General features: G+C 52.0%; 2 protein-coding genes across 5 annotated transcripts; one reads left to right on the forward strand and one right to left on the reverse strand.

The window, feature by feature from the left end:
• The first annotated feature begins 524 nt into the window (after positions 1-524).
• TCOF1 (treacle ribosome biogenesis factor 1) lies at positions 525-17,826 on the forward strand. 3 transcript variants are annotated; one of them, XM_042881408.1, is made up of 17 exons: positions 525-635; positions 811-866; positions 2,617-2,759; positions 3,397-3,503; positions 3,628-3,967; positions 4,776-4,870; positions 5,345-5,572; positions 5,978-6,247; positions 9,961-10,138; positions 10,302-10,447; positions 12,723-12,969; positions 13,202-13,284; positions 13,999-14,227; positions 14,541-15,104; positions 16,140-16,237; positions 16,758-16,797; positions 17,258-17,826. In XM_042881408.1, the coding sequence occupies exons 1-16, from the start codon at positions 525-527 to the stop codon at positions 16,791-16,793; spliced, it is 2,931 nt and encodes a 976-aa protein (XP_042737342.1). In that variant the 3' UTR covers positions 16,794-16,797; positions 17,258-17,826. The 3 variants fall into 3 exon arrangements, with proteins under 3 accessions (XP_042737342.1, XP_042737343.1, XP_042737341.1); XM_042881409.1 differs by having other exon boundaries at positions 17,395-17,826; XM_042881407.1 differs by having other exon boundaries at positions 16,758-17,826.
• Positions 17,827-18,403: 577 nt separating this feature from the next.
• Positions 18,404-21,889, reverse strand: CD74 (CD74 molecule). Of its 2 annotated transcripts, XM_042881410.1 has the most exons (9): positions 21,766-21,889; positions 20,708-20,883; positions 20,481-20,572; positions 20,324-20,386; positions 20,032-20,127; positions 19,823-19,910; positions 19,267-19,455; positions 19,065-19,121; positions 18,404-18,905 (listed from the first exon to the last, which is right to left on the reverse strand). In XM_042881410.1, the coding sequence occupies exons 1-9, from the start codon at positions 21,837-21,839 to the stop codon at positions 18,898-18,900; spliced, it is 843 nt and encodes a 280-aa protein (XP_042737344.1). In that variant the 5' UTR covers positions 21,840-21,889; the 3' UTR covers positions 18,404-18,897. The 2 variants fall into 2 exon arrangements, with proteins under 2 accessions (XP_042737344.1, XP_042737345.1); XM_042881411.1 differs by lacking the exon at positions 19,267-19,455 and having other exon boundaries at positions 21,766-21,885.
• Positions 21,890-25,389: the final 3,500 nt, after the last annotated feature.

Consider the following 25,389-nt stretch of genomic DNA (forward strand, 5'->3'; position numbering starts at 1 on the left):
CATCAGCATGCATCCCGAATATCTCTTGAGCTCCCCGGGCCCAGATGGTGCCTGGGTTTTTGCTCCTGAGCACAGCTCTGTTTGCCCCAGAGGTTCCCCCTCAGCCTGGGGCTGGCTGGAGCTCCTCAGGAGAGATTCGGTGCCCGGTTTGGGTCCCCCTCAGCCAGCCCAGTTCACTTCTGGATTTGGCTTCAGGCCTCAGCTATGCTCCCTGTCCTGCTTCGGGCGCCATCGTGGCTTCCCAGGGTTACCCTGCTCAGCTCAGTGGCCACAGTGGGCAAGACACAACCCAATCCCAACGCAGCCCAAACTCAACGAACCCCAACCCCAACCTCAGCTCTAAACCCAACCCCAACGTCAATGCAACCCAACCCCAACGTAACTCAACTCGCACCCCGCAGCATCCCAACCCCAGCAGCCACTTCCGGCACTACATTTCCCAGGAGGCCGCGCGGCCGGAAGCGGACGTGACGTCGCTCAGCGCGGCACGCGGCGCCCGGGGCAGCGCGGAGCTGGGCCGCGCCATGGCGGCGGAGGGCCGCGGGCGACGGGAGCTGCTGGCCCTCATCCACCAGCACCTCCTGCGCACCGGCTACGCGCGGGCGGCCCGCGAACTGCAGGCGCAGCTCGGACAGGTAAAGGGGCCGGGCCGGCTTCCATCGGGCTGCGCTCGCCGTGGGCCCGAGGGGCGGCGCGGTGCGGTGCCGGGCTCACGGGCAGGGTCTGTGCGCGGGGTTCGCGTGGCCCGGGGCGGCATCGTGGGGTGCTGGGAGCAGAACCGGGGGCTGACGCGTGTTCTCTGCCCCTCAGAAGTTGCTCCCGTCCCTGGCGACGTCGCTGGAGGAGATCTTCACGCACTGGGAGAAGTGAGTGGGGAGGGAGGGGGCCGGGCCGGGGGACACGTGTGTCCGTGATTTGCGGGGCTTCCCCTTTGTGTGGTGGCTGTGGTCGGCAGCCTTCCTCCTGTCCTGGTTTCACGTGGTAACGTTTCCTTAGCTTAGGGATAAGTTGTTGCTTAGTCTTGAGATGCTGTTGATGCTGGGATCAGAGGCATGCTTTGCTTTCCCCGTCTCTGTTTCAGTTCCCTTACCAAGCCACGTGCTTTACGCGTGCATATTGATTGCAGCCAGAGTGAGCTGCACGTGGAGAATGGGCAGAGACTCACAGTGCCCCAGGCAAAGCACAGGTAGCACCTGTATCTACCTGAAAGGACCTTAGAATCATTTGAATTGGAAGGGACCCTTAGTAACCAACTGATCCAACTCTCCTGCAGCGAACAGGGATACCCACAGCTCCATCAGGTTGCTCAGAGTTTGATTCAGTCTGACACAGAATGTCTCCAGGGATGGGACATCCACTGCCTTTCTGGGCAGCAAAGGATCTCCTGCTCCCAGCCAACCCTCTCATGCCCGTACTTGTCCATCCCAGTGACTTCTCACATCATTTTCCAACTGAGTGCTTCCTGTGAACATCTGCAGCACGAAGCCTCCAGCTGTGTGCAGTGAAATATTATTTGTTCTCACCCTCTGCACTTTGATGCAGAGCTGGAAGCTGCAGGCTTGGGGAAGCAGGGTGTCAGTGCAGCTGGGTCTTGGTGCCTGTGCTGAGAAGTGCTTGAGTGAAAGCATTCCTTTGGCTGTGCCCCAGCCCTGGGAAGCAGGCGTTTGCTGAAGAGGTGTTTCCTGCTAGGATGCCTCATGCCTTGGTCTTGTTCCTGCAAGAGCAGGAGAAAGCTGGATCTAGGTAAGAAAGGAGTAGTGCAAGAACCAGGATTTACAGTTCCTGCCTCCATCAATATTTTGCTTTCTTGGGTGTTGATGCCAACCTCCTTCTGTGCCTGTTGTCATATTACTTTTAAACCCAAGAGATGACAGGGCGCTCACACTGACTGATTCCTTGTTCTCTGGTGTCACCCTTACCTTCTGATTTCACACCACAAGTAAGCCTTTTATTCCTTGCCGGCCCTTGCTATGTCTTCTACATGAGGGATGTGTTGACTTGTGGTTTAATTTATCCAGAAAGTGTCCTGCTTGGCTCGAATGCACTTGTCTGGGTGAGCTGTGATCCTCTAGTTTTGTCACTTCATAGGCTAGAAAATACCTTTCCTCAGACTGTGCTGCAGCTCCTTCCCATCTGACTGAGACCATCCTCTGTGCTGTATTCCAGAAACTCTTTTCAAAGGCAGCCTAGTAGCTGGCATTTGCAGTTTAGGAGCAGCCTTCCTGCTGGACCTTTTTGTTACTGGGGGATGCTGGGTGGGTGAGGGAGGCTGCAGAGCTGCTGAAGTGGTGGGAATGCTGAACAGGTTCAGCCCTGTGCAGGAGGAATACATGCAGCCCTCAAAGGCTGCTGCAAGACGAGCACCTGAGGTCACCGCTGCTCTCCTGCATGCGATGTATGGAACGCCTGGTCACACATGGCAAATTCTTGGAGTGATTTCTGTTGTATTACCAGCTGCCAACAAACTGGGCAGGCATTCCTCCCCTCCTTGGGAGCTGTAGAAGAATGACACTTATTTGTCCTCAGGCTTAAGCCTGGCCTGAGAGTGGATGATGTTAAATTTTCCTATTTGTTCTTCATATTTCCCTTTTTTGACACAAAATCCATTCCCCTTAGAACTCCTTCAAAAGCCAGGAGAAGAAAGCTGAGCGATGAGGAGGCAGCCATCCCAGAAAAGATCAGAGTTCCTGATCCTGTGAGCAGCTCTGAAAGCTCAGAGAAAGAAGAGGATGAGAAAGAGAAGACGAAAACTGGAAATGGTAAGAGCCTGTAAACTCCCTGAATTTCACAGAGTAACAGTGAGGGGTTGTGTGGAGCAGTTCAGTTTGCTTGGCTAGAGAGAATGCTTGAAAATCAATGGCTATTCCCTCATGCTCTTAGGACAACAGATTCATCACATTTATCAGATTTATCTCATGTAGAGTTTTTGAAGAGCACAGATGTATGCTGAGGCCAACAAAAACCTTCTATGATTCACTATGAGGGAAGGGATTGGATATTGTAGCTTGGGTGAAGCCTTGGGAAATAAGCCCCAGCTGTCTGCTTGGCTAGCAAAGAAAGGTATTTTCACAGATGAGGGAAGGACCTTTTTATTTGGTCTGGACAGCCCTTGTGCTGTTGACATGGGAGGCATTGGCTTGCGCAGCCTAACAAAAGCCCACGTGCCTCAGGTGTTTTAGCTCAATCTCATCTGCTGTAATACATCCCCTGGAACTGTGCAGATTGTGTCTTGGCTGTGGTAGAAGCAAGGCACCTACGTGTTGCAAGAGTAGTGGCTGTGGAGCTGAGGCAGGTGTAAAGATGGGCTCTGCCCTGCCTGCTGGGAGCCTTTGCAGAACAGGGACTGTTCTGATGTGAGGAGGTCTGTCTTCATTTCTCTGTGTCTCTCCTGTGCAGTAACCAGCATTTCCCCAGTCAAAAACTCAGCAGTGAATGTAGAAAGCAGTGAAGATGATGACTCCTCATCAGAAGAGGAAACACCAAGTGGCAAAGGTGCAATTACGGTAAGGGGATGCTGTCTAAGTGTTAGAACTTGTCCAGATGCAAAATTGCTGCTTGAGGTAATGCTGTGTCCAGTTTAGCCCCTCATTTTTTCTATAGACTTCTAATTTCTTTTGTTTTCTGTAGGTGACACCAGCTGTGGTGAGTGGCAAAGCTGCCAACTCCTTGCATTCTCCTGTTAAACCCACTGCTCCAGGCAGTAAAGTAGCAGCGTCCTCTGCTGCAAACAGAACTGTGCTCTCAAATAAGCAGCAGCCCAGTGCATCAGTTGCGACCCCAGCCAAGGCTGGGCAGAAATTGCCTGGTCCTGGGAAACCTGGACGAGCTGTAGCAGCCGTGAGCCAAGCAGTACAAAGCAAAGCTCCAGTAACGACCAAAGCACCGGAAAGCTGCAGCAGCAGCAGCTCATCAGAGAGTGAGGAGGAAAAGGAGACACCGACTGTGAAGGCCTCAGCCCCCAAAGTGGGTAAGGAGCCTGCAGGGCAGAGTGAATGCATGTGTAGTGCTCTGCTTTCACCACAGATCAGATCCCTGCCATATCATAGCATGTTGCTTTCAGTTCCCTTGCCGGAAAGCTCAAAGCAGTTGCTCCTGGGGAGACTGCAAGAATACTGCAAAGCAGGCAGCTCTGGAGCTCTGTGGGATGAATCCAGCATGCTTGCTTCCATTTTGAGTAGCAGATGTTGTGCTAAGGAGTCTGTGTGCATCTCTGTCAGCATTGTGCTCTACAGGGCTGGAGGTGAATGTAGCATATCTGAACAAGATGCAGCACTAATGCAGTAGATACTTCCAGCTTTGAAGACAGGCACTTGAGCATCTTTGGTTGCTATTGCAAAGTGATTATTTTAGGGTATTTTGTTGTCTTTAGGGGGGAATCTCTTTTACTGCTTTGTTTGTTGGGGGTGAGGAATGTGTTGCAAAAGCTCTTCAAATGGTCCTTCTCTTGACTTTTTTCAGAGGAGGTTCAGCCAGGCTAGGGTGCCCCTGCAGGGAGCTGTGTGTAGCTGGACGACTCCCTGCATGATCAGAGAGAAGTCAGAAAGGGATTTCTCATCTGCCTATATTTGGGGGAGCTGTGTTTGTGGGTAGATGCTTGCCTGGAGAAGCAGTTCCTAGCAGGCAGCTGATGCTTTTGAAAAGACTAGGCTCTCTTCCCTGCAGATCTCTCTCACTGCTGCTTGTTTTGTTTTCCGGACTTCAAAAGCTGCATTAGCATCGTGCTTAGGGAGCTGAGAGCAGGCAGCAGCTGTGTCGTCTCCCTTCTCATGTTTCAGAGCTGAAGCAGGCAGCTGGGGAAGCTGAGAGCAGCAGTGAGGAATCAAGTGATGAGACATCATCTGAGGAGGAGCTTGCGACCACAGCAGTCCAGGTAACCTCTCAGAGTCTTCATCCCCAAGAAATCAATTCCCTTCTCTTGAAAGGGAGAGAAAATGCTGCAGTGCTCAGTTCTCTGAGAACATCCCTTTCATCCCTGGAGGCATAAAATCCCCAAATCCAAGACCACAGAAACATGCTGTGTAGCTGAGAGCTCCACTAATCTCTGTCAGCAGCAAATGCTTCATTCCATTTCCTCCCAGTGCCTGAAGTGGAAGGAGATTCTTTGATCTGTAGGAAGTGATTAAACACAACTGTACAGATGTGACTTGCAGAAGGAGGACAGGTTGGCCAGGCTGTCTATGGACAAGTGGCTTGCTTCAAGTGCTCAGTTTTGTAGTCTGAACGAGCCTTTCCTGATCAAAGGCAGTGTGGTGACCTTGCTTAATACAGATTCTGCAGTTATGACAGAGCCAGTTTCTTCTCTCCTAAGTGTGTAAGATTCTCCTTTTCTTCCTCCTGTTCCCAGGCACAACCAGCTGTTAAAGCAGTGCAGGTTAATTCAACACCTGTGAAAAGTGCACCTGCTACTTCAGTGTCCACCAAGAAGAGCAGCACAGTGAAGCAAAAAGCAGTGACACCAAACCAGACTGAGCATGGCTCCGAAACGGCTCCAGTGGCTGCAAAGCCTGATGACACCTCAGAGAGCAGCGACTCATCAGACAGTGGAAATGAGGAGCCTCCATCAGTAACCCAGGTGCATCTGTCTGACACTGTCCTTGCATGCCTCTCCAAGGCAGGGAATTGCCATGGTTGGATTTGTCTTTCAGCTATAAGTTACAATAAATGGCATATAATTTGGCAAGCTAGCACATCTTAGCTTCCTTCCTGTGGAGAGATCTCCAACTTGCATCAGTAGAGGTGACTGGTAATACCAGAAGGCTGATGAAGAATGTCTGGTCTTATTTCCTTATCTTGGGATGCTGTCCCCAGGCAGCTGGGTGAAAGGATTGCTTGTCTCTTCTTCCAGTTGCTGACCTTCCTTCAGCATTTGTCTATCCCAGGGGGCTCTGAAATCTTTCCTTGATTACAGTCTGAGGAGATTAATTATGCAACCATGGAATTTGCCTTCTTTCACACTGTCCTTTCTTGTCTTGTCCAGTCAAAGCCATCTTTAAAAACCTCCCAAGCCATCCTATCCCCAGTGAAAACCACACCAGCAGCATCACTCTCCAGCAAAGCGGCTCCAGCAAAAACACTTCCACTGTCCCAAGGGAAGCAAGCACCAAAAACAGCAGTGCTAAAGCAAGCTAAAGCCACACCAGGAAGGACTGCTGCTCCTGCAAAGCCAGCTGAAAGTACAAACCCGGCAGAGAGCACTGACTCTTCAGGCAGTGAAGAGGAGGATCTGCCTGTGCCTGTCAGCCAGAAGGTGGGTGATAGTGCATTCAGCTCACATGGGCTGCACAAAGCAGTTGTTCAGCCATTAAATGCTACCACTGATCAGTTCAGGTTGATGATTAGACTTGATAATCTTGAAGGTCTTTTCCAACCTAAAGGATTGCATGATTCCTAAGGATTCTCAGGATCTTCCATGCGGGACACCATTGCAAGAACTGTTGGAAAACACAAGCTCAGCTGAGGAGCAGTGTCCCAGCAGCAGCATCTGTGTGTAGGGAATAGATGCCAAGTGCCTCTTGGGAACTAGTCTGATTCTGACTGATTCATTGCAATTGTGCCTTCCCCCTCTAGAGTGGGCCTTTTGAGGGGTTGTCAATGGTTTGGTCTTGCTTGATTCTCCTGTGCTATGCAGTTGTTTAGAGCTCTCTCAGGAGCACTCAGACTAAAGGCAAATCCCTTTGCGAAAGCATCCTCAGCTGTGAGAGCATCCTCAAGTCCATTGTATGGATTCTCACTGCATTGATTCTGAGCTGCAGAGCCTTTTGGGAAGTGCCCTGAAAACAGTGTTTTGGAGATGGTAGTTATTATCTGCTGGGGAGGAAGGGAATCCGGGGGCAGAGCCTCACGTGTCCTTACAAGGAGGCTCTTTGTCAACCTGTCCTTTCAGGATTGACAGGCAGGAACCAGAGAGGCTCTGCATTTTTTGTCTTTATAGCCTTGGTCTGCTGAGGTGGGTGGAGGGGGATGCTTCTCTAACAGTTGGCTCTGTGCTGCTCTCTTCCTGTATTATTATACATAAAGATTCAGCTTTGAGTGGCAGGAGCAGCTATCTTGATAGCTGGGTGTATAATCAATGAATATACAGATGTTATAATTATGAAATAAACAAGAGAGTTTAGCTAAGCAGTTATTATACCAAAAAGAGAATAAATAAGAGTGCTTACCTTTGTCCTGGGCTTGCTGTAAAACTCCAAAGGAGGGACCTCTAGAAAGAGATCCTTCCCTACTGGCAGTCAGCTCTTATATGGGTCTAGCAGAGGTGGAGCCAGGCTTCACCCCTTTCAGCAGCACAGGTGAATTGCCTTCACCTGTGCTCCCAGGGCTGACTCATTGCTCGCCTCAGGTGATCAATCAGAGGTTCAGGCTGTGATTCAGCAGCTCCCATACACTGGACTATGAAGGATTCACTGTAAAACTATTGAGACTCTTCCATTCTAGAAGGGGTGCCGTTGAAGAACAGACTGGGGTGGCTTTATTTTCCCCCTGTGTTGGGTTGAAGCTGGCAGCAGCAAGTAGTCTTGCCAGTGGCTGTTTAACCACTCCAGCATCTTCCCTCTTGCAAAGTGGCAATTACCCTTCACTAAACGTAGTTAGCAAAGAAGAGCTTGTCATCAAGGGAGCTCTATTTTTGCCAAACAGGCTGTTTCTTCTTGTGTTAGTAGCCTGAAGACAGGGACCTTAAGTGAAGCCTGAAGATTAAACCATTAGGCTTAGCTGTGTCCACAGTCCTGTCCTCCCTGTCAAACTCTTAGCTCATCCTCACCATCTGCTACTTGGGCATATGCTAACCACTGACTTGCTGTATCCTGCAACTTCCTCTGGCTTCTGTGCAAGATCCAAACAGATACAGAGCGTTGGAAGCTGCTTCATCTTTCCCTGTGGGGGTGGATTAGCACAATTAAAATGAACATCATGCCTAAATGGAACTGCTTAATTGGTATGTTTACCCCTGAAGACTCAGGAATATTTAGTCAAAGAAGTTGACAAGGTGTTTGCTTATTTTTGGAGGGGAGGTTGGTGGTGGGGGGACAGAACAGACTGACCTTAAAGAGCCGATGAGCTGCCTTTCTTTTGGAAATGTCAGTTGTGCTCTGCTTTCCTCTCTCCTTAACACTGTGGGCCAAAGATGGCACACAAGCCCACCGTGGAGAGGCTTCTGTTTCTGCTTACCAGGACGGGGTGTGAGCTGCATAAAGACACGTGCTGGGAACTTGTGTCATTCCTGAGCATCCCAAAGAAACCTACACAGACTGTGCTGGTGGAAGTTGTATCTGCAGGTTTTTGTCTTAGACTGCAGGTCCTGTGCAGGGAGGCCAGATCTGCCATGAGCTGGAAAGTCTTTCCCTCTCCCTCCCCGAATCCTGTCCCTATGCTCACTTGCAGGTGTCAGTACTCCCTTCACTGTGTCGTGACACAGCTGAGCTATTGATTTCAGTCCTGATATGCTGGTGGCACTTCTATGGAGGAATGTGATTGTTACAGTTTGCTCATTGCACGTGGCTTGGCGTTGCTTCCCCCTCTTGTCATGCAGAACTGCATGATGCAAATGGACCCAGTGGAGTGACAGATGGGTTGTGCAGGAGCTGAGTCATCACTCGTACTGATCCACAGGCAGCTCCTGGTTTGGGGACTGAAGAAGGAGCAGGAAAAATGATTTCCTCTTGAGTTATTTTCCTCCTCTATGAGTTACTGCAGTACCTGTGACTCTAAGCTGTCAGAACCCCCTGCCTGTGTTACTCTGCTCAGCCACGCTGCTGGCCTGATTCTGTCTGGAGCCATGCCATGGGACGTGGTGGCCGTCAGCCATCTGGCAGTGACCAGGATCAGGTGGATGGAGGGACCTTGGCTTCTGCCCAGGAATATGTGAGGAATCCCAGGGCTGTATAAAGGCTTATAGTGGTTTCTCTGTGGATGCTGTGTTTGTTCTGTGCCAGGATTCCTCCATCTAGTTCTTCCACAGGTCTTTTCTAATCTCTTCTGAAGTTAGAAGGCAAAGCAGCCCTGCTGCACGGGGATAAGCCAGTCCTGGTGCTGTGAAGGTCTTAAAAGGGAGCAACTGGGGTTTGATCTCGGTGGATTTTTGCTTTGCACAGCACTGCCTGGGAAGGAAAGGGAATGGAGCTAATGCATTCATGTAGACCATGTGAATTCTAGTGCTGTCTTCAAGCACTTCTCTCTTCAGCACTGCAAGTCTGGCCTCTCTCCTGGAGATAGTGACTCACTGGAATCAAAACAAAACAGACAAGTGGGGTTTGCTGCCCCCTCCCAAGTGCTTTTGGAGGTTTCTGTTTCTCTAAGCAGAGTCAAAATGTGCTTGGCTTGTTCCGAGTGCTGTTCTGTAATGGGATAAACATGCAGATGCTGTTGTCTGTTTAGTGTTTGGCTTGGAGATGATAAACACTGCCCCAGTGGCAGCCCTCTGTGGGGCTGTGCCAGGAAGCACGATAGGCTCCATCCTCCTGTGAGGCGGCTGGGCTGCTGCTCTCGGCTGCTGGCCATGGCTGGTGGAGGGTTGAGAGCAGGCAGGGCTGGGTTTGCAGTGTCGCAGGACTGGGAAATGGGGATGGCAGGGGCTGTGCAGCGGGGCAGGAGTCTGTCTTACCCTCCTGCAGCAGAGCCTGAGGCACGGCACCAAGCAGTCTGTCAGCATGCGGGTTGAAGGGGGCTGCCTGCTCTGCAAAGCGTGATGCTGCTCTTTGGCAGAACAGCCCAAAGATGAGCGATGAGCGGAGTAAACTGAGTGGGTGCAGAGCACTGTGAGCTTGGAGAATATCTGCGGGTGCTGCAGCTACCAGATCTCTCAGCAGGCACTCTCCCTCTGTCACTGCTAGCCTCCAGCAGTGTGCAGGAGGGACGTCTGCAGCCTTTTGCCCAAGCTGCGAGAGTACATCCCAGTTGAGTTGCAGGGTTCTTTCTGTTGTACTAATACCATATTCCTGGGACTGTGTTTCTTTTTTTGTTCAGAGGTTATCAGAACAGCCTGGGTCCGTTCCCAGCCTGAGCCAGGCTGCTAAAGCCACGACTCCTCAAAAGGCAGTGGGAAGCACCTTGAAGAATGAGAGCTCTGAAAGTGGAAGCAGCGACTCGTCTGACAGTGAGGAGGAGACTCCAGTGTCACAGATACAGCCTGCACTGCCTGCTGGTGAGTCTCATGTAGTGACCAGGATCCCTCGCCTTCATCCTCGTGGTTTCCTTTTCTACCCTGTAAATGGAACCACCTAGCCTGTTGATGATAACTCTTGTTTTCCATGGCTATCCAGGACAACTCTTTCTCATAGTAACAATCTCACATGCCTTTTCTGCAGTGAAAAGCAATGCTACGCCCCAGCCAACGAGTGCAAAGAAAGCACCGGCACCCACACCAGCCCCAGCCCCAGTTCTGCGTATGGCCAGCAGTGATGACTCCAGCGAGGAGTCGGATTCTGATGAGGAAATAGTCCCTCCCACACAGGTAAAGAGCTGCTGACCTGCTGAGTGTGGGTGCGAGGAGGTATCTCAGGACTGTCAAAGGTAGTTGAGTGGGTGGTAGATGGTGCAAAGAAGAGCCCTTTTCTCAGCTGGATCAGGGTTTCTTGGCAGCATCCCTGGGGCTCAGTGACCCCATCTCTGGATGTGCATTTCGGCAAGCTTGGTGTACGTGAGAGTAGTGAAGGGTGTGAATATTTTGGCAGGAACACGACTAGATGTGTGAGGCCAGAGCTCCTCTGGGTCTGTGTTCCTTTTGCCCTACTCCAGGGAGTTAAACAGACTGGAAAGGCAGCCAAGTCCTTGCAGGCAGAGTTTTTCCATGAGCTGGGTAGCTGGATTTCCCTGTTTCCTCCCAAACCCTTTGCAGGGGATGCAGCTGGTGCTTTTTGCTGCTTACCATGCCTCAGTAGGCTGGACAGATTGTGTTGAAGGGAGGCACAGTGCACTTGCTGCCTTTCAGCCAGAGGAAGTCAGACCCCTACTTTTGAGAGTGGAAATGACCCCGTATCTGTGCCAAAGGCACTCCTCAGTGTTCATGAAGCCAATCCCAGCTCTCAGCTGAGTCTCTTCATGCCATGTCTCTCTCTCCATGCTGGTACTGTAGGGCTATAGCTGAGCTCTGTGGGGGCTTGAACTGCTTCTGCATGAAGTTATTCTGGGTGTCTCTGCACCCCTTAAGCCCAAGAAAAATCCATGTGAGGAAGCTTTGACTGTGGAGTGTGGCTGTCATTCCTACATGATGGGGGCTTGGGTGCTCAAAGGAGCTGGAGAGAGGGCTGAGTGGCCAAGTGCACTTCTTGTCCTATTTGTCTACACGTATATATCCCCTTCTGGCCAGCACCCTTGCTGGGAAAGGGAGAAGAGGAGCATTCAAGGAAATCCTTCCCCATGTTGGCTATTGCTATGGCCAATGGAAAGGCTGCTTCCTACCCAACTGGTTGGCAAGCAGCCAGCCTGAGAGTCCTTGATTAAAGCTTTTTATTTATAATACCAAGACTGTATAAAATAATGCAGTTGCTGCAACTTGAGCTCTGTGCAAGACGGCTGAGAGCTCTCATTGGCAGTTCTCTGTTTTGTGCAGCGTTGCCTTCTTTTCTGAAAGCCAGATGTTGTGTGAGAAATGTCAGCCCACAAAGACCCAGCTTGTCAGAGATGGTGAGAGGGAGGGCTGCTCACGTAGCCTTATTTGTAACACAAACCAGGAGGCTGAGAGTTCCTTTGCTGCCCCTGCTGCCTCCTCTGCTGGGGTTTGTGTCTTGGACCTGATGTCAGTGTCTGATTTCCATGCCCGTGGCTCTTCTATTTTTAACCTCTCTTACGTTAAGTTTGATGAGATGCTTCAAGTGTGAGGAAACACAACTGCTTCTTGTTAATTTGCTCTTTAATCTGTGACTTGCTTGTGGACCTGAAGGCAGATTTGACCTGCAGTTGGTGTCCTTGTTTTATCTCTCTTGCTAATTAACCCTGAATGTGTTGTACCAGTATGTGAGAGAGTCCAGGCGCCTGCTCTGCAAAATAGAGTCTGCAGTAACAATCTTGCTAGTGCTGCCCTGGATAGATATCTGTGGTTTGCAAGCACATCGTACTCTGTCTGTGAGCCCTCTGTAGGGTTGCTTTTTTGGCACCAAGCTAATGCAGTAGGCACATGCAGGGTGCTGGCCATGCACGTGAGCTCACAGTAGACAAAGCTGACCAGTGAGGAAAGCAGAATAAGAGCATTAGAGCTGTGCTAGATGGAGGAGGTAGCAGTGGATTGGTGTGTGCTTCTGTCTGTTTCCTCTCCAAGTTGTGCTCTGTCCTATTTTTCTTTCATATCTATTTTAGACTCTATCCCAGCAGAACATCAAACCAACCAAGGTTTCAAGCACAGTGGCTGCCAAGGCTAATGCCACACCACCTTCGGGGAAGGGAATAAAAGCACCTCCTATCCCTTCAATTTCCAGAGTGTCTGAGAGCTCAAACAGTGATTCCTCAGAGAGCAGCACAGTGGTGGGAGAGGTAAAGACAGAGGAGATGAATGTGGGGAGCTTCCCTGGGGAGAGTGGGCAGAGGGGGTGAGCGAGCTGGAGCTTGAGGCTGGTGCATTGTCCTCTTCTGCAGGAGAATGCTCAGGAAGGGGGAAGATTGCTCTATTAAAATAGAGAACCACTGTTATTGCACTGATATTGCCAAGCCCAACTGTTCTAGGCTGCTTTGTCCAGTCATGGGCATGAGCAAATATTCCTTCTTCCATATGCATTTCATCTTTCTCTCCTTAGGCTGTTCCTCCTCCTTGCTTAAAGCAGACAACTCCCACGGGGAAAGCTCCTCCAGCCAGCCCTGCTGCCCCGCAGGCTGCTTCCATCCTGAGAAGCCCCACTGCCAAGTTGAAGAAGCCAGGCCTGCAGCCAGCACAGGATGCCAGGCTGAGCCAGACTGCACTGCTCACCCAAGCAGAGGACAGCTTGGACAGCAGCAGTTCCTCTGACAGTGACGAGGAGACACCCAAGCAGCCTCCCAAACCTGGTCAGTTCTCCCAGAAAGATGCTCTCAGTGCTGTGGGCCAGGCCAGCTTTTTGTTCCCCTGTAGGAGGCATGGCTCCTTCACATTAGTGGTTGGAGAGTGATTTCTTCTCTCCAGCTCTGCAGAGGGCTTCCCTTTGTAGGGAGAAGGCCTGCTGGTGGCAATCCTCATGTGCTGGGTAGCCCTGAGTAAGCAGTGGTGGGTTTAATGGGGTGAACTGTGCTTCTCCAGCAGGGCTGCTGCAGAAACCAGGAGGGACTGAGCCAGATGACAGCTCCTCGTCAGATTCCAGTGAGGATGAAGAGGCAGTATCACAGGTATTGTACCTGAGCAGGCTGTGGGATCCATCTTGCAGCTGACTCCTGAGTAGCAGAGAAAAGGTTGTTTTCCACCATAGCAAATGGAAAGCTGGGGTAGGTTTGCTAGGAGGAAAGTGTAGTGCAGTGAGCAGGGCTTTCTTGTGTGGGAAGGCACAGGCTTTGAAATCTGGAATGCTTCCCCAGGCAGCCAAGCCTTGGGTTCAGAGCTTTCCCTGCAGATGGGAGGAGCTGATGCCTAGCAAAGGTTAAAACAAGAGAACTGGTGCGTAGTTCCAATAGCAGCAGGATTTTTCCCCCTTTTTATTTGTAACTTAACCCCTGTCCAAATCATTAAATTCCCTGTGTAAGTAATGTGCAGGGCGTGCAGCACATCTGCAGTGCATTAGCTGTGCGTGGGTGCACGCTAATGGCCAGGAGCCTTCCCCAAGTCTGCTTTACTGGGTGGGAACAAAGGAGAGACCCTATCACCATCAGCTCTTGCTGTTGCAAGCTCAGGGTCTGTCTGTGCTAGCTCCCTCTCCTGGCAGCCCTGCCTTGCCACAGTCTCTCTGCAGAGCTGATTGAACCACGCATTATCACTCTGCAAGTGGCCAAAGTGGGGGCCCTTCACTTGGACTATGCGTACAATATCAACAGAGAGAGATCTATGTACCTGGTGTGAGGGATGCTGCTCTGCTGTGCAGTCTCCTCAGTGTGTCTGTGCTGTTTCAGTCCCTCCTCACAGGTTATGTGAGCCTCTCCAAGAGCCCAGCAGCACCTCAGACACCAAAGACGGTTCCCCCCCAGCCTGTAGGCAATGCAGGGCAAGGGAAAGCAGCTGTGAATGCCAACAGCTCCCTCGCCAAAGTCTCCACGAAAGCAGCCCCAGCTGACAGCTCCAGCAGTGACAGCAGTGACTCTGACACAGACGTCGAGCAGGTGTCTGCAAACCACAAAGCAGGTGGGTCCTTTGGCAAGGCTGGGAGTCTGCCTGGCACAGGAGCAGAGCTGTGCTGGCACAGGAGAGTGACACTGGGACCAGGCCCTGCTCCCGTAGTGTCTCCACTGCAAAACCCAGCGTGGGGTGCTGCTGCCGTCTGCTGGCTTCCCCTGGCCATGACGCAGCTATCTCTGCTGTAGCTGGGATGGCCAGCAGATTTTTGCTTTGGAGGGAGAACTGGGTATTTGTCTTCAAATGTGTATTCCTCTGCTCTGCTAACTGTGGTGTGGGAATGCTCCCAGAGTTGTCATCTCTCTCGTCACTTTTTCTGCAGAAAGCAAACCTCCTCTGGGCCAGGAAGCCACAGGAGCATCCAACAAAGAGAAGGGGGCAGGAAAAATTGATGCAAGTCATGCCAACCCCAAGCATTCCCCATTCAAGAAAGCCCTGGCTGCGAAAGAGAATGATGTTGAGGCAAAAGAGACGCAAGCAAATCCATTGCCATCTGCACTGCTTTCAACCCCACAGCCAGAGGAGTCAAGTTTGGGGAGTAAAAGTGAGGTCACCACTGCTGCTGGAGTTCCTGCAGTGCAAACACCAGAAGGGTTGGAAAAGAAGAAGAAAAAAAAAGAGAAAAAGGAAAAGAAGGAAAAGAAGAAAACTTCCTCCACAGCAGACAAGGCTGTGAAAACATCTAAGGGCAAAGACAAAGAGAACAAAAAGCAGAAAGCATCTCAGAAACGGAAACGGCCAGGAGAGGACGGGGCTGTAGGACAGCCCAAGGAAAAGAAGCGGAAAGGACAAGCTAACGAAGAAGTGCCCAAAAAGAAGAAAAAGAAAGCAGCTGATGACCCAGAAAAGCCGCCAGACAGCAAGGAAAAGAAAAAATCAAGTAAAAGTAAGTTTCCATGTTGTGTGGGGCTGCATTTGCAGTAGGTTCTTGCAGCGGATGGGTGCTCAGCCTCTGTTGCAGGGCAACCACCTTCCCATTAGCCTTGTCTCATTCCTTTCTGGCCCACTCAAAGCCAGTGCAAGATTTTCAACTCCCCACTTCAGTATTTTTTCTGCATTTTCAGCATCAGGTCGTACTGCAGGCAGCCAGCTGGGCTCTCCTGCCTCTGTCCCACATCCAGCACAGCACAAACCGTGTAATACTTGCATTGATCCTTGCTGTTTGCAGAGCAAACTGATGTCCCTATGCAAATGTCATGGGATGACCTGTCTCATGGTTTTCTCCTTTCCTGGTCTTTACAAGGGCTGGAAGTATCCAGCTCAGGGCTGGCAGAGGGTTGAGGTGAGTCTGTGCAACTGCCTGAGGCCTCCTTGTGCACCTTGTGATGCCTGCCCATCTGCACTGAGCTAACACGAGGGCATTTTTTTATCCTTTGCAGCTCAGAATCCATTTGCAAGTCATAGCTATTGTGGGCTTCTTATGAGAGAGAAAGAAGATGGAATGGGTGGGCCAGATCTGCTGGGCTTTCTGTTCTGCAGAGATGCACCCCTTCATTTTGGAGGAGACAGCCTTGCCTGTCAGCCTCTGTGTGGGCTGTTGCACAGACATGCACTGGAGCTTCTTGGTACAGTCGTGCTCAGCTGAAACTTGTGTCCATCTGGTGCTGGTAGCTCCCCTTGCTTTGGTTTCTGGCACGCGCTCAGCTGCCCCAGCACTGAAACAGTTCCTCAGGGTGGTTGGACAGCAGCAAGTGGGAAGAAGGGCATCCTGCCTAATTCTGCCCACACGTGTGCAGGGATCAAACTAGTCAGGCCTGAGGGTACTGGGATGAGTATGGCTTCCTTGTGGCGCAGCTCTGCTCTCACCCAGAGATGCTGCCATGGATTGAATGTGATCAGAAACTCACCAGGAACGCCTCCTCCTCAACCAGGAGCTCTTAATGTCCCTTCACAGAGGTCTTAGTTGGCTTTTCTTTCCCAGAGAAAAAGACAGGAAAAGAAAAGAAGAACAAAAAGATGCCCACAGAAGGGGAGTCGGCAGCAGATAGCTTTGCTGAAGTTCACAAGAAGAAGAAGAAGGTATGTGGGAGACCTGGGGCAGGGTGCCATGGGAACAGCCATTCTGAGGAGCACTTGTAATGCTCATTCCTGCAGCACGTGAGGCTGGAGGGGAGCAGAGCCATGTCCTGGCCTTGCTGACGGTACAGAGCCTCAGTACAAAAACCTGACCTCTGGTTGTTTGGGATTGGGGTGGATTGAAAAAAGGCTTTTTCCTGTATCCCCCAGGGAAGATACTTTCCCTTGAAAGGAGCAGACCCTGAGGCCCTTTTGTTTTCAGGGAGCTTGCCTGAGTAAGAGCTCTTCCTTCACTGTCTGTTCATCTAGCTGTTGTCAGCAGGAACTGGAGCTCCTGAGGGCTTTGCAGGCTGTTGCATCCCTTGCCAACGGCTGGGAAAGGGTGGCAGAGAGAGACAGAGGGCGTTCCTTGTCATCGATCTGTCCCTGGCATCTGAGGAGCATCTGTGGCTGTTGGCTCTGCTCGGTACTCCGCGTTTGTGATGCAGATACGCTGATTTATTTTTTACCCTTTCCTTTTTAGAAGAAGAAAACAGCTGAGCCGGAAGGATTGTTGTGAGAAGGTACATGGCCCGTGGGAACTAACAGTCGGTACCTCTGAGCGGCGGTAACCTTGGCCAAATTCAGTGCTCCTGAGCCAGTCTTGGGAAGACCTTGTGTCCTCTAAGCACCCACTGTGTGAGGCAGCCTGGCCCTGTATTAGAGAGCCAGGGAGTGGAACAGAATAAGGGAAGTCATACAGAAGCGTGCTGGCTTCTCTGGATGTTTGACCTCAACTCTTTAGCTGCTGAAATCTGGATGCCCAGCCTAGATGTTGCTGTCCTCTGTCACCAGCAGAGATAAGTGGCCTCTGGCAGCGTCTGTCTGTCCTGGCTGACCACAGGGAGCTTGGAAAAGTCATGTGGATGAGCTGGTGAAGTTCTGGCCATCTGGAAGTGGACCAGATGAATCTGCCTCCACTCTGCTCAGCTGTACAGCTGTTCTCTTCACTATCCCTAATTCTCTTAACTCCTTTCCCCAAAGGTACCGCATCCCTGTGATTAAGGATTTATGGGTGAAGATCAAACAGAAGAGTGGAAAAGGAAGCTCATCAGCAGAATTCCCACTTCTTTTTCTTTTATAAATAATAATTTATATCTTCTTTTAACTGTGACTTTTAGAGCAGAGTGACGTAACTTTCTGCCTCCTGTCCTGCTGGGGCCCAGAGCTGTGTTTATTGCCCTCCCTGACAGCTCACGTGCTGCACTAAGAACCGAACCAAGGGAGATGGTTTGACCAGAGAAGAGCCTGCAGAAACTGCTTTCCTCCTAGCTGACGCCCAGCCACCTTTTTTCTCTTCACAGAGTTATATTTTTAAGAGAAACTTCTACTCTCTTTTTTCCTTCTGTGATTTGTGGTGTCAGACCTTATACTACCTATGGAAGAGAGCAATTTGGGTTTAGTTTTTATTCTAACAAACACTGACGGCAATAGTTATTGTGTCCCTGGAGTTGCACTGAACAGCTGCGTCTACAGCTGTTCTCAGCCAAGGCTGCATTTTTTTGTTTCTTTTTTTTTTTTTTATGGAATACAGAATAAAAGAGGAACGGTGAGACTTTCCTTCAGCTGCATCTGAGGGACAGGGGTAGGAAGGCCTTTGGGTTGGGGCTGAGCTGGCTGGGGGCAGGAGCTGACTCCAGAGGATGTTGCAGGTAGGAGGGGAGCACCCAGCATCTAAACCAGGCTCTTGGGCACATTTTCAGCCCCTGGGGGGAACTGAATTGCTTTCTGCAATGTCAGTGGTGAGGAAGAAGAGGGAGCAGACCCTTCTGGCTAGGGCTAGTAGCATGGTAAGAAACAGGAATGCAGCAGTTTTCTTCCTTTTCTTTCTTTTTTTCCCCCTGAAATTGAATTTATTTTTAATGGTTGCAACCCAGTTGGCATTACTGCACCACTTGAGTTGCTTACAAGGCTTTCATATTGAAAAGTTTATTTGAAATAATTAGCTTCTGATTTCATTCGTAAAGAAGTATTGGATATGTGCAGAAAAACTCAAACACCCCCTCCCTCCAAGGTGAGCTCCTCTTCCCCTTGCTGCCCCCTGTGGCTGTTCCTCAGCTGAAAGTTGAGCATCTGTCTCTACTACAGTCTTCAAAAAAAAAACAGAAATAAAACCCAAGAAAGATGAAGGAAGGTTTAAAGGTTTAGTACTCTTAACAGGGCTCCAACCTACAGGGGTTAGATAAGCTCAGGGAGGTTCTTTTGCTGCTTTTAATGTTTGTTCAGTGAAAGAAAGCATTAGTGGCTCATTCTTCAGCAGGGGTGATCTCTGCATTGCTGGGAGAGGTGTCCTGGGGGAACAGGAGAAGGCTGGGAACCAGGTGGTGTCCCTCACACAGTGCCAGTTGCAGCTCACATCCCATCAGCAAAAGCAACTGGGGCTGCCAGAGCCGAAATCATTTTCCAGCTCTACCCCCCAGGTCAGTAAATGGAGCAGTCACACTGCAGCCCCAACCAACTGGGGTCCACCCCAGGTCCTGTCCTGCAGCAGGGGAAAGGATGTAACTGAGGTCAGGGCAGGAGCTCTAATTGTCTTTGGGAAAGCAAGGTAAGAGCAGAAAAATGGAGCAAAAAAGGTGGGCTGAGATGCTGAAGGCTGGATGGGCATCCACAGGCGTCCTCTTCTACTTGGCTGATTTGAAGGGAAGAGAGGAGGGAGTCACCAGCTGGCTCTGAGTCCAGAGAGCCCTGTGCCCCTGTATCAGCATGCTGCCAGCAGCCCTGCTGTGGGGAACTGGCAGAGCAGAGCTCCTCCAACCCCCTGCAGCACATCAGTCCCAGGGCTTCTTACCTTTCAGCATGTCCACCCCGGAGAAGATCATCTCCTCAGGCTCTGTCGGGGTGGGTGCTGCAAAAGGACAGCAGCAGCTCAGTGCCACGGCCTCATCCCTCACCCAGGATGGTGAGCGGTCAATTTTGCCCCCTCCTTGGCTCTCAGTTGCCCCAGCCCTGGGCCCCTTCTCTCCCTGCCTGTTGCTCCTCCTGCCACCTACCCGAGCAGTCCAGCTCTCCCCGGGTGGCAGTGCCCTCAATCCTGGTGCCATTTTTGTAGCAGCACCAGCAGTAGCCTGTGCTGGCAAAGCACTGCTTGGGCAGGTAGTCGCCGTTCTCATCGCATTCGGGGCGGAAGCGACCCGGATGGACACCACCGAAACTAGCCTCTGCCTGGCACTTAGTTTGCACTAGGGTAATAAAAACAAACGGGACAGGGTGAGCACCTGGGACCTCAGGGCACGTGGAAGATCCTATTAGGGAAACCAGCAGCAAAACGCTGCCTTGCTCAGGAATGTCACTTCATTGGATTTCCCCAAGGAAACCCATCTACCTTAATGAGAGCCAAGGGTAACGATCTCCCCGACGGGTGATAGTGACATAGAGGGTTGGAAGTGGTGCTTTGGATTTTGGGACATGGCTGTTTCCAAAGGCCTCCAGCAGGAGGCTCAAGGAAGAAGAGGCCCTAAAGAGGGCAGGGGACAGCAGTGTCACTGCTGTGGGGGTACACTGCTCCCAAAGTCTCAGCCCTGACCTGCAGCACCCACACCCCGATACCTTTCTCCACTGGGATTGCATTCTTCTCCACCTCAGGGCCTTTGGCCATTTCAAAGAGCAGCCACTTGTGCATCCAGGCCTCAAAATCCTGAGGAAAGGGAAGCAGAGGGTGAATATGGAGAGGTCCTGAGCCCAGCAGGCAACCGGCCCACCAAGCGCCAACAGGACTCACTCCTGGAAGGGATGGGTAGGAGAGAACCAGCACTGACCTGCCAGTCCATAGCACTCATGCTCTTCTTCAGACGCTTCATGTTGCCCAGCATGTCGTCGTTCAGCTCTGGGAATGTCTTCCTGGGGTCTGCTTTCTGCAGAATGAATATTGCAGTGAGAGATGGCAAAGGAAAACAAGGAGATAAGGCAGGAGGGAGCACTGCTTCTATAAGCACTGCTGGGACCAGAACTCTACCAGCACGGAGCCCCAGGGAGCTCAAAGCATGCAGTCTCATTACCTCCTGCAGAGCAGAGGGCAGCTGTGGAGCTCAGGTGGGTGGGAGAGCTTACCAGCAGCAGGTGCCTGACTTGATCCTCAGTCTTGTTGCTGCGGGGTTTCATGGCCTCCATGGGCTGCAGAGAAAAATCACAGAATGGTTGGGTTGGAAGGGACCTCACAGGCCATCCTGATCCTGTTCCAACCCCTTGCTGAGGGGGCACCTCTTACCATGTTACCAACAGAGGGGGCAAGAGGCAGCACCCTCATGGCCACAGGCACGTTCATCATGGACATCGCCATCTTGTTTGCTGGCTGGGTGCCTGCCAAGGACAGAGCAGTGTGAGGGACACGGCCAAGCAGGGTAGCTCTGGCTTCCACCAAGCCCTCAGTATCTCCTGGGGTTGGTGGTCTAGCAGGACCCAGTGCCCATCCCTAGCCCTGATGATGCTACTGACTGGTGGGCATCCTCCTCTGCAGCGACTGCAGCTTCAGGCTCTGCGAGGTCTTGGTCAGCTTGCTGATCTGCCCGCTTTGCTGGTACACATAGTAGACAGTGACGGCCTGACCAGCGATCAGCAGGGCCACCAGGATGGACACCGCCGACAGCGTGGTTCTGCGGCTGAGGGAGGACCTGCGGGACAGGAGAGGGAGCGCTTGTGGGGCCAAACACCAAAACAAGGTGCCCTGTGGTCCCCAAGCCCCACGGTGCCACTGAACCCAGACTGCTCCGAGCAGCGCACCCAGAGAAACACAAATCTCTTCTAAACGATGAGTGTGACGTCAAGTGCTTGGGTGGCTGCCACGCACTGGGAACCGAAACCACAGCTGTGAGCAGAGGGGCTCAGCCACGTGCGCAGGGCTGAAGGGAGCAATTGCACATGGACACCAAAGGCAAAGGAAATAGAAAATGTCTCCTTGGCGTGGCTCTGAGCTGTGTCCTGCCCCCAGGAGCCAGCCCTGCACTATGGAATAAGGCACCTACAGGTGCTCCTCGGCAGAGTCTGGACCTGGCCATGCTGCCAGCCTGTCTGCCCAGAGACTGATGATGTCAGTGCTGCTAGGATTTTCGATTGGCTGGAAGTGTTCGAGGTGACCCCCCCACCACCACCCCCACACCCAGCACAGAGTTTGGGACACAGAGGGTGGCTGGGGCATGGGGGTGCCGTAGCATTCCAGCAGGACCCTGCAGCCATGCTGCATCCCTACCCACTCCATACAGCCAAGCTTGCAGTCCATCAGCTGGGCTGTGCCCCCCACCCACTCATAACCACAACACGAGCATATCTGCCCCACAGCCGTGCTGAGTGATCCCCCATGCACCCCATAACCGTGACACGAACCTGCCCACCCCACAGCCACGCCATGCCCCAACCACCCCACAGCCGCTCTGCGACCCCCTCGACCCCACAGCCACACAGTATACCCACTCTCAGCCCCACGCAGCACAACTCCTCCACCCCACAGTCACACTGTGTGCTCCCCACTCCCCCCACCCATGTCCCTGTGGTGGCACCTCTCATTGTTCCCAACAGGGAGCACCCCACTGCTGCTATCGGAGGAGATGAGGTCCCGCTGCTCCTCAGCCATGGCTGCACCACTGCTGCCCGATGGGGAAATGAGAGCCCCACAAACTGCTGCTGGAAATACCCCAACTAAGCACCCCCCGCCCTGCCACCCCCTGGGAGAGGGACAAAAAAAAAAGCCCTATTGGCTGCTGGCTCTGCATCACCTGTTGCCAGGCAGAGTTCTGTGCCGAACGTCTCTGGTCCACAGTTGATGCCAGGTCCCATCCTGAGCACTGCTGCTGTCGTGCTGTGGTCTGCTGCCTGTGTCATGGGAAGCATCTGCTGGTGTCACCGGTTAGCGGGCACACTGCCCGGCTCTGCTCCATGAAGTTTTAAGGCTGGAGCAGGCACAAGAAGGCTTCTTGAGCAAATCAATCAATCCTCTTTCCTGGGGCAGCACAGGAGCTCCTGCACCTGCAGGGATTGCTCAGCAAAGAGACCTCGTGTTGGTTGAAACCTGCTTGAGGAACAGAGACTCATCCACAAAGAATGGGGCAGGGACCCACACAAGACCCCTCTGCACCCTGTTCTGAAGGCATTAACATCTCATGTCTTCAAAACCAGCAACACACCCTTGGCTTTTAGAAACAAAAAAAGCCCATAAAACCACCCTGTGCCATTTCCAGCCCTCCCTCGCCCAGCCAGCAGCTGGGGCACAGGGTTTGCACAGTTCTGGCTGACGCTCAGCTCCTTGCAGGGAGAGAGGGCTGCAAGCCCCCAGACAGCCTTGGCCCAAGGGGTGCCAGGAAAAGCAAAGGGGAACTCAGCAAGTGAAAGCAGCACGGATTTCACCAACCTCTGCTCTGGGCAAGTTTTTCTCTTTTGGTTTTTTTTGAAGACATCTTTGCACAGGGCTGTGGCATTTAAAATTTATGTCAGTACGTCAATGGCTTTCCCAGGAAGATACTGACCTTTGCATTACTGTTCCTCTTTCTTCACTGTTTCCTGCACCCCATGGCAGCACCTGCACCCAGCACTGTGGGACCTCTCATCCGCAGAGCAGACAGAGTTGTGTCCCTGTCCTGCTCACAGGCGCCTAGGAGCTGAGCCCAACACTGCTCCCAGCTAAGGCTCCAGCCATGCAGCAGTCAGCACAGCTGATTTATGCTGCCCATGGACATCATGCTGCTATGTACAGGGGGAATCAGCTGTCTTTTTAGGACAAACCAAGCCCCCCAAACATCTGGGATAAGGAGCAGTCTTATGGCTGAGTTGAGACTTGCATGTTACCCACAGGGCTTGACCTGAGCACAGCAATTCCTCCAGGCACGGAGGAGGAAATAACCTTGTGCCTGTCGTCACTTGTTACCAGGCAAAGCCTGCACTTCACAGCCTCTGTTCTGCAAGTCAGCCACAGCATTCACAGACCACAGACCCACACTGCCATGTGTATCAGTGATCAGCTCGTGCTCCAGGGTGTTTTTGCAGGGCTGGCAACACCACGCATGGCTGCAGCAGCTCTGCTGAGGCAGGAAGAGGCAATACCCACAGAGCTGAGCCCTGCTGGCCAGCCAAGTGAGCCTTCCTCTCCAGGAGGCCCGAGGCATCCCTGTGCGCTCCCACCACCGCATGGCTGTGCCCTTCTCTTCCTCACTCACCATTTCTCCCTAGGAGTTCTTACACCAATCTATGAAGCTGTTCTAAAGACGTCACACCAGCAGAGAAATAACAGCAGTTTTCACAGAGTCACATTTTGCCATTCAGCCCCCAACCCCCACGTTGTGTTTGGCACAGTGGGAATGCCCTGCCCACGGCCCAGCACTGAGGCTGCAACAAGCAGCACGGGGGGGGGGGGTGAGAGAGCAGCTCAGGCTGCTACAGACCCTGCAGAGCTCCTGCTATTGGGGATGAAGGGCCAACAAAGCACATCGCCTTCCTGCAGGGGGCAAAGCTTCAACACCTGTGTGAGCCAGAGCAAACCTTCCTGCAAGGAGGAAACGCAACCCCAAGAGGGGCGTTAGGTCTGGACTCACCCTGCCTTGGGTTTGACATAAGAGCTACCCTGTTTCTTCAGCAGTTTGCTCTGTGAGTAAAGGAAAGCTACACGGGATGCTGCCCATCAGCCCTAAGCCTCTGCGTGGGAGGGATCAGCCGTGCAGACAGAGCTGCTTCCCCTCACGTGCCCTCCAAGCCCCAAAGAACCAGACGCCTTTCTTTTTCTGGGCCTGCAGGGGTCAATTAGATGTGACACAGTGGTTGTGCTCTGCCATGGTTTCCAGCTGCTCCTCACAGACCCACTGAGCAGCAGGGAGCTGGAATCAATCACAAAATGTCAGCTCTGCCTTCAGAAAGTCTGTTAATTTGTAGAGACCTTCAGCAGTGCATCAGAACTTCTCAGCCTGACATTCCTCTGAGAGCCCCCATCTCGCGGGCAGCACAGCCGGCTGAGAAAGCTGCCTGCGCCAAGAGATCGGCACTCCTGCCCCTCCCATTTACGTTCCCCAAGAGCTTTACCCAAAGAGACACCCGGTGAAGTGGCCCCATTAACAAAGTAGCACCAGAACAAGGTTTAACTGTGAAAAGGCACCATGAATAGAGCCGTGTTAGCAGTAGCACAGCCCTGCTCCCTCCGCAGCACCGGGCTGAACTCAGCCCCACACTGGCTCAACTCCTCTTGGTTTTTCAGCACTTTCTCCGTGCAAAGTTTAAAGAACATTTCAAATACAGGAAAACAGCTGTTTACATAGCTGCAATAATGCACTTTTAAGACAGAAAGGGAAGTTGATTTCTAAAGCTTTCCACAGCCACATATAAAATTACAAATAAAACACGATGGCTGCGCCAAGAGAAATGCTGGCTTGGGAACACGAGCCCAGGCAAAGACTTTTTTTTCCACAAAAAGGGGAAGTCATGTATTAAGCAACAGCCTGCAGAAAACCCAACCCTGGTTAGCTCGCTCACAGGCACAGCTTTCTTTTCCACAGCAGGGACACCTCTAGAAGATCACGACTAACTCAGAAACCACAAACATCCAAGTAGTTCTGGCTATGAAAACTAAGACGCACCACGGCTTCGCATCGGTCTCGTTTCCTCTGCTGTGAAATACATCCCCTTTCACAGCATGGGAGCTAGAGCTCGAGCTGGAGACGAGCCTTGACAGGAGCAACACACCCTGGATCTCATTCAGGCTGGGCAGCTCTGCTAGAACAGAGCCTGCTTTGAGAACACAACAAAGCTGTTAGTCACAGCACCCTTCCTGCTAACGAGGAAGGCGGGTAGGTAAAGGAATCCCATGAAGTATTTTGAGCTGCAAAGGTGTTGGAAAGAACCTACGACAAAGCAGTGAAGTTCTCAGATCTCAGATCTTGAGGCTCACCTGCCATGGAGCTGCGCTAGAATCCCAAGTTCTCCTCAGTCCTGATAAATACCATCACTTAAACCCGACCGCAAGCATTTCTGCACAACCACCTCACAAGAGCTGGGTGAGCTCACTCGCTCCCCACCGAGCCAGAGTCCCACTGAGAAGCGTGAATTACAGAGGAGGAAGATGATGACGAGCACCTGAACCACCTACTGCACACTGCATTGCCCAGCAACTGCACAGCACAAGGCTGACCCACGTCAAAGCAGGC

The sequence above is a fragment of the Lagopus leucura genome, unplaced genomic scaffold (assembly GCF_019238085.1).
Source record: "Lagopus leucura isolate 7727_CA_CO unplaced genomic scaffold, USGS_WTPT01 Super-Scaffold_100030, whole genome shotgun sequence".
NCBI lineage: Eukaryota > Metazoa > Chordata > Aves > Galliformes > Phasianidae > Lagopus > Lagopus leucura.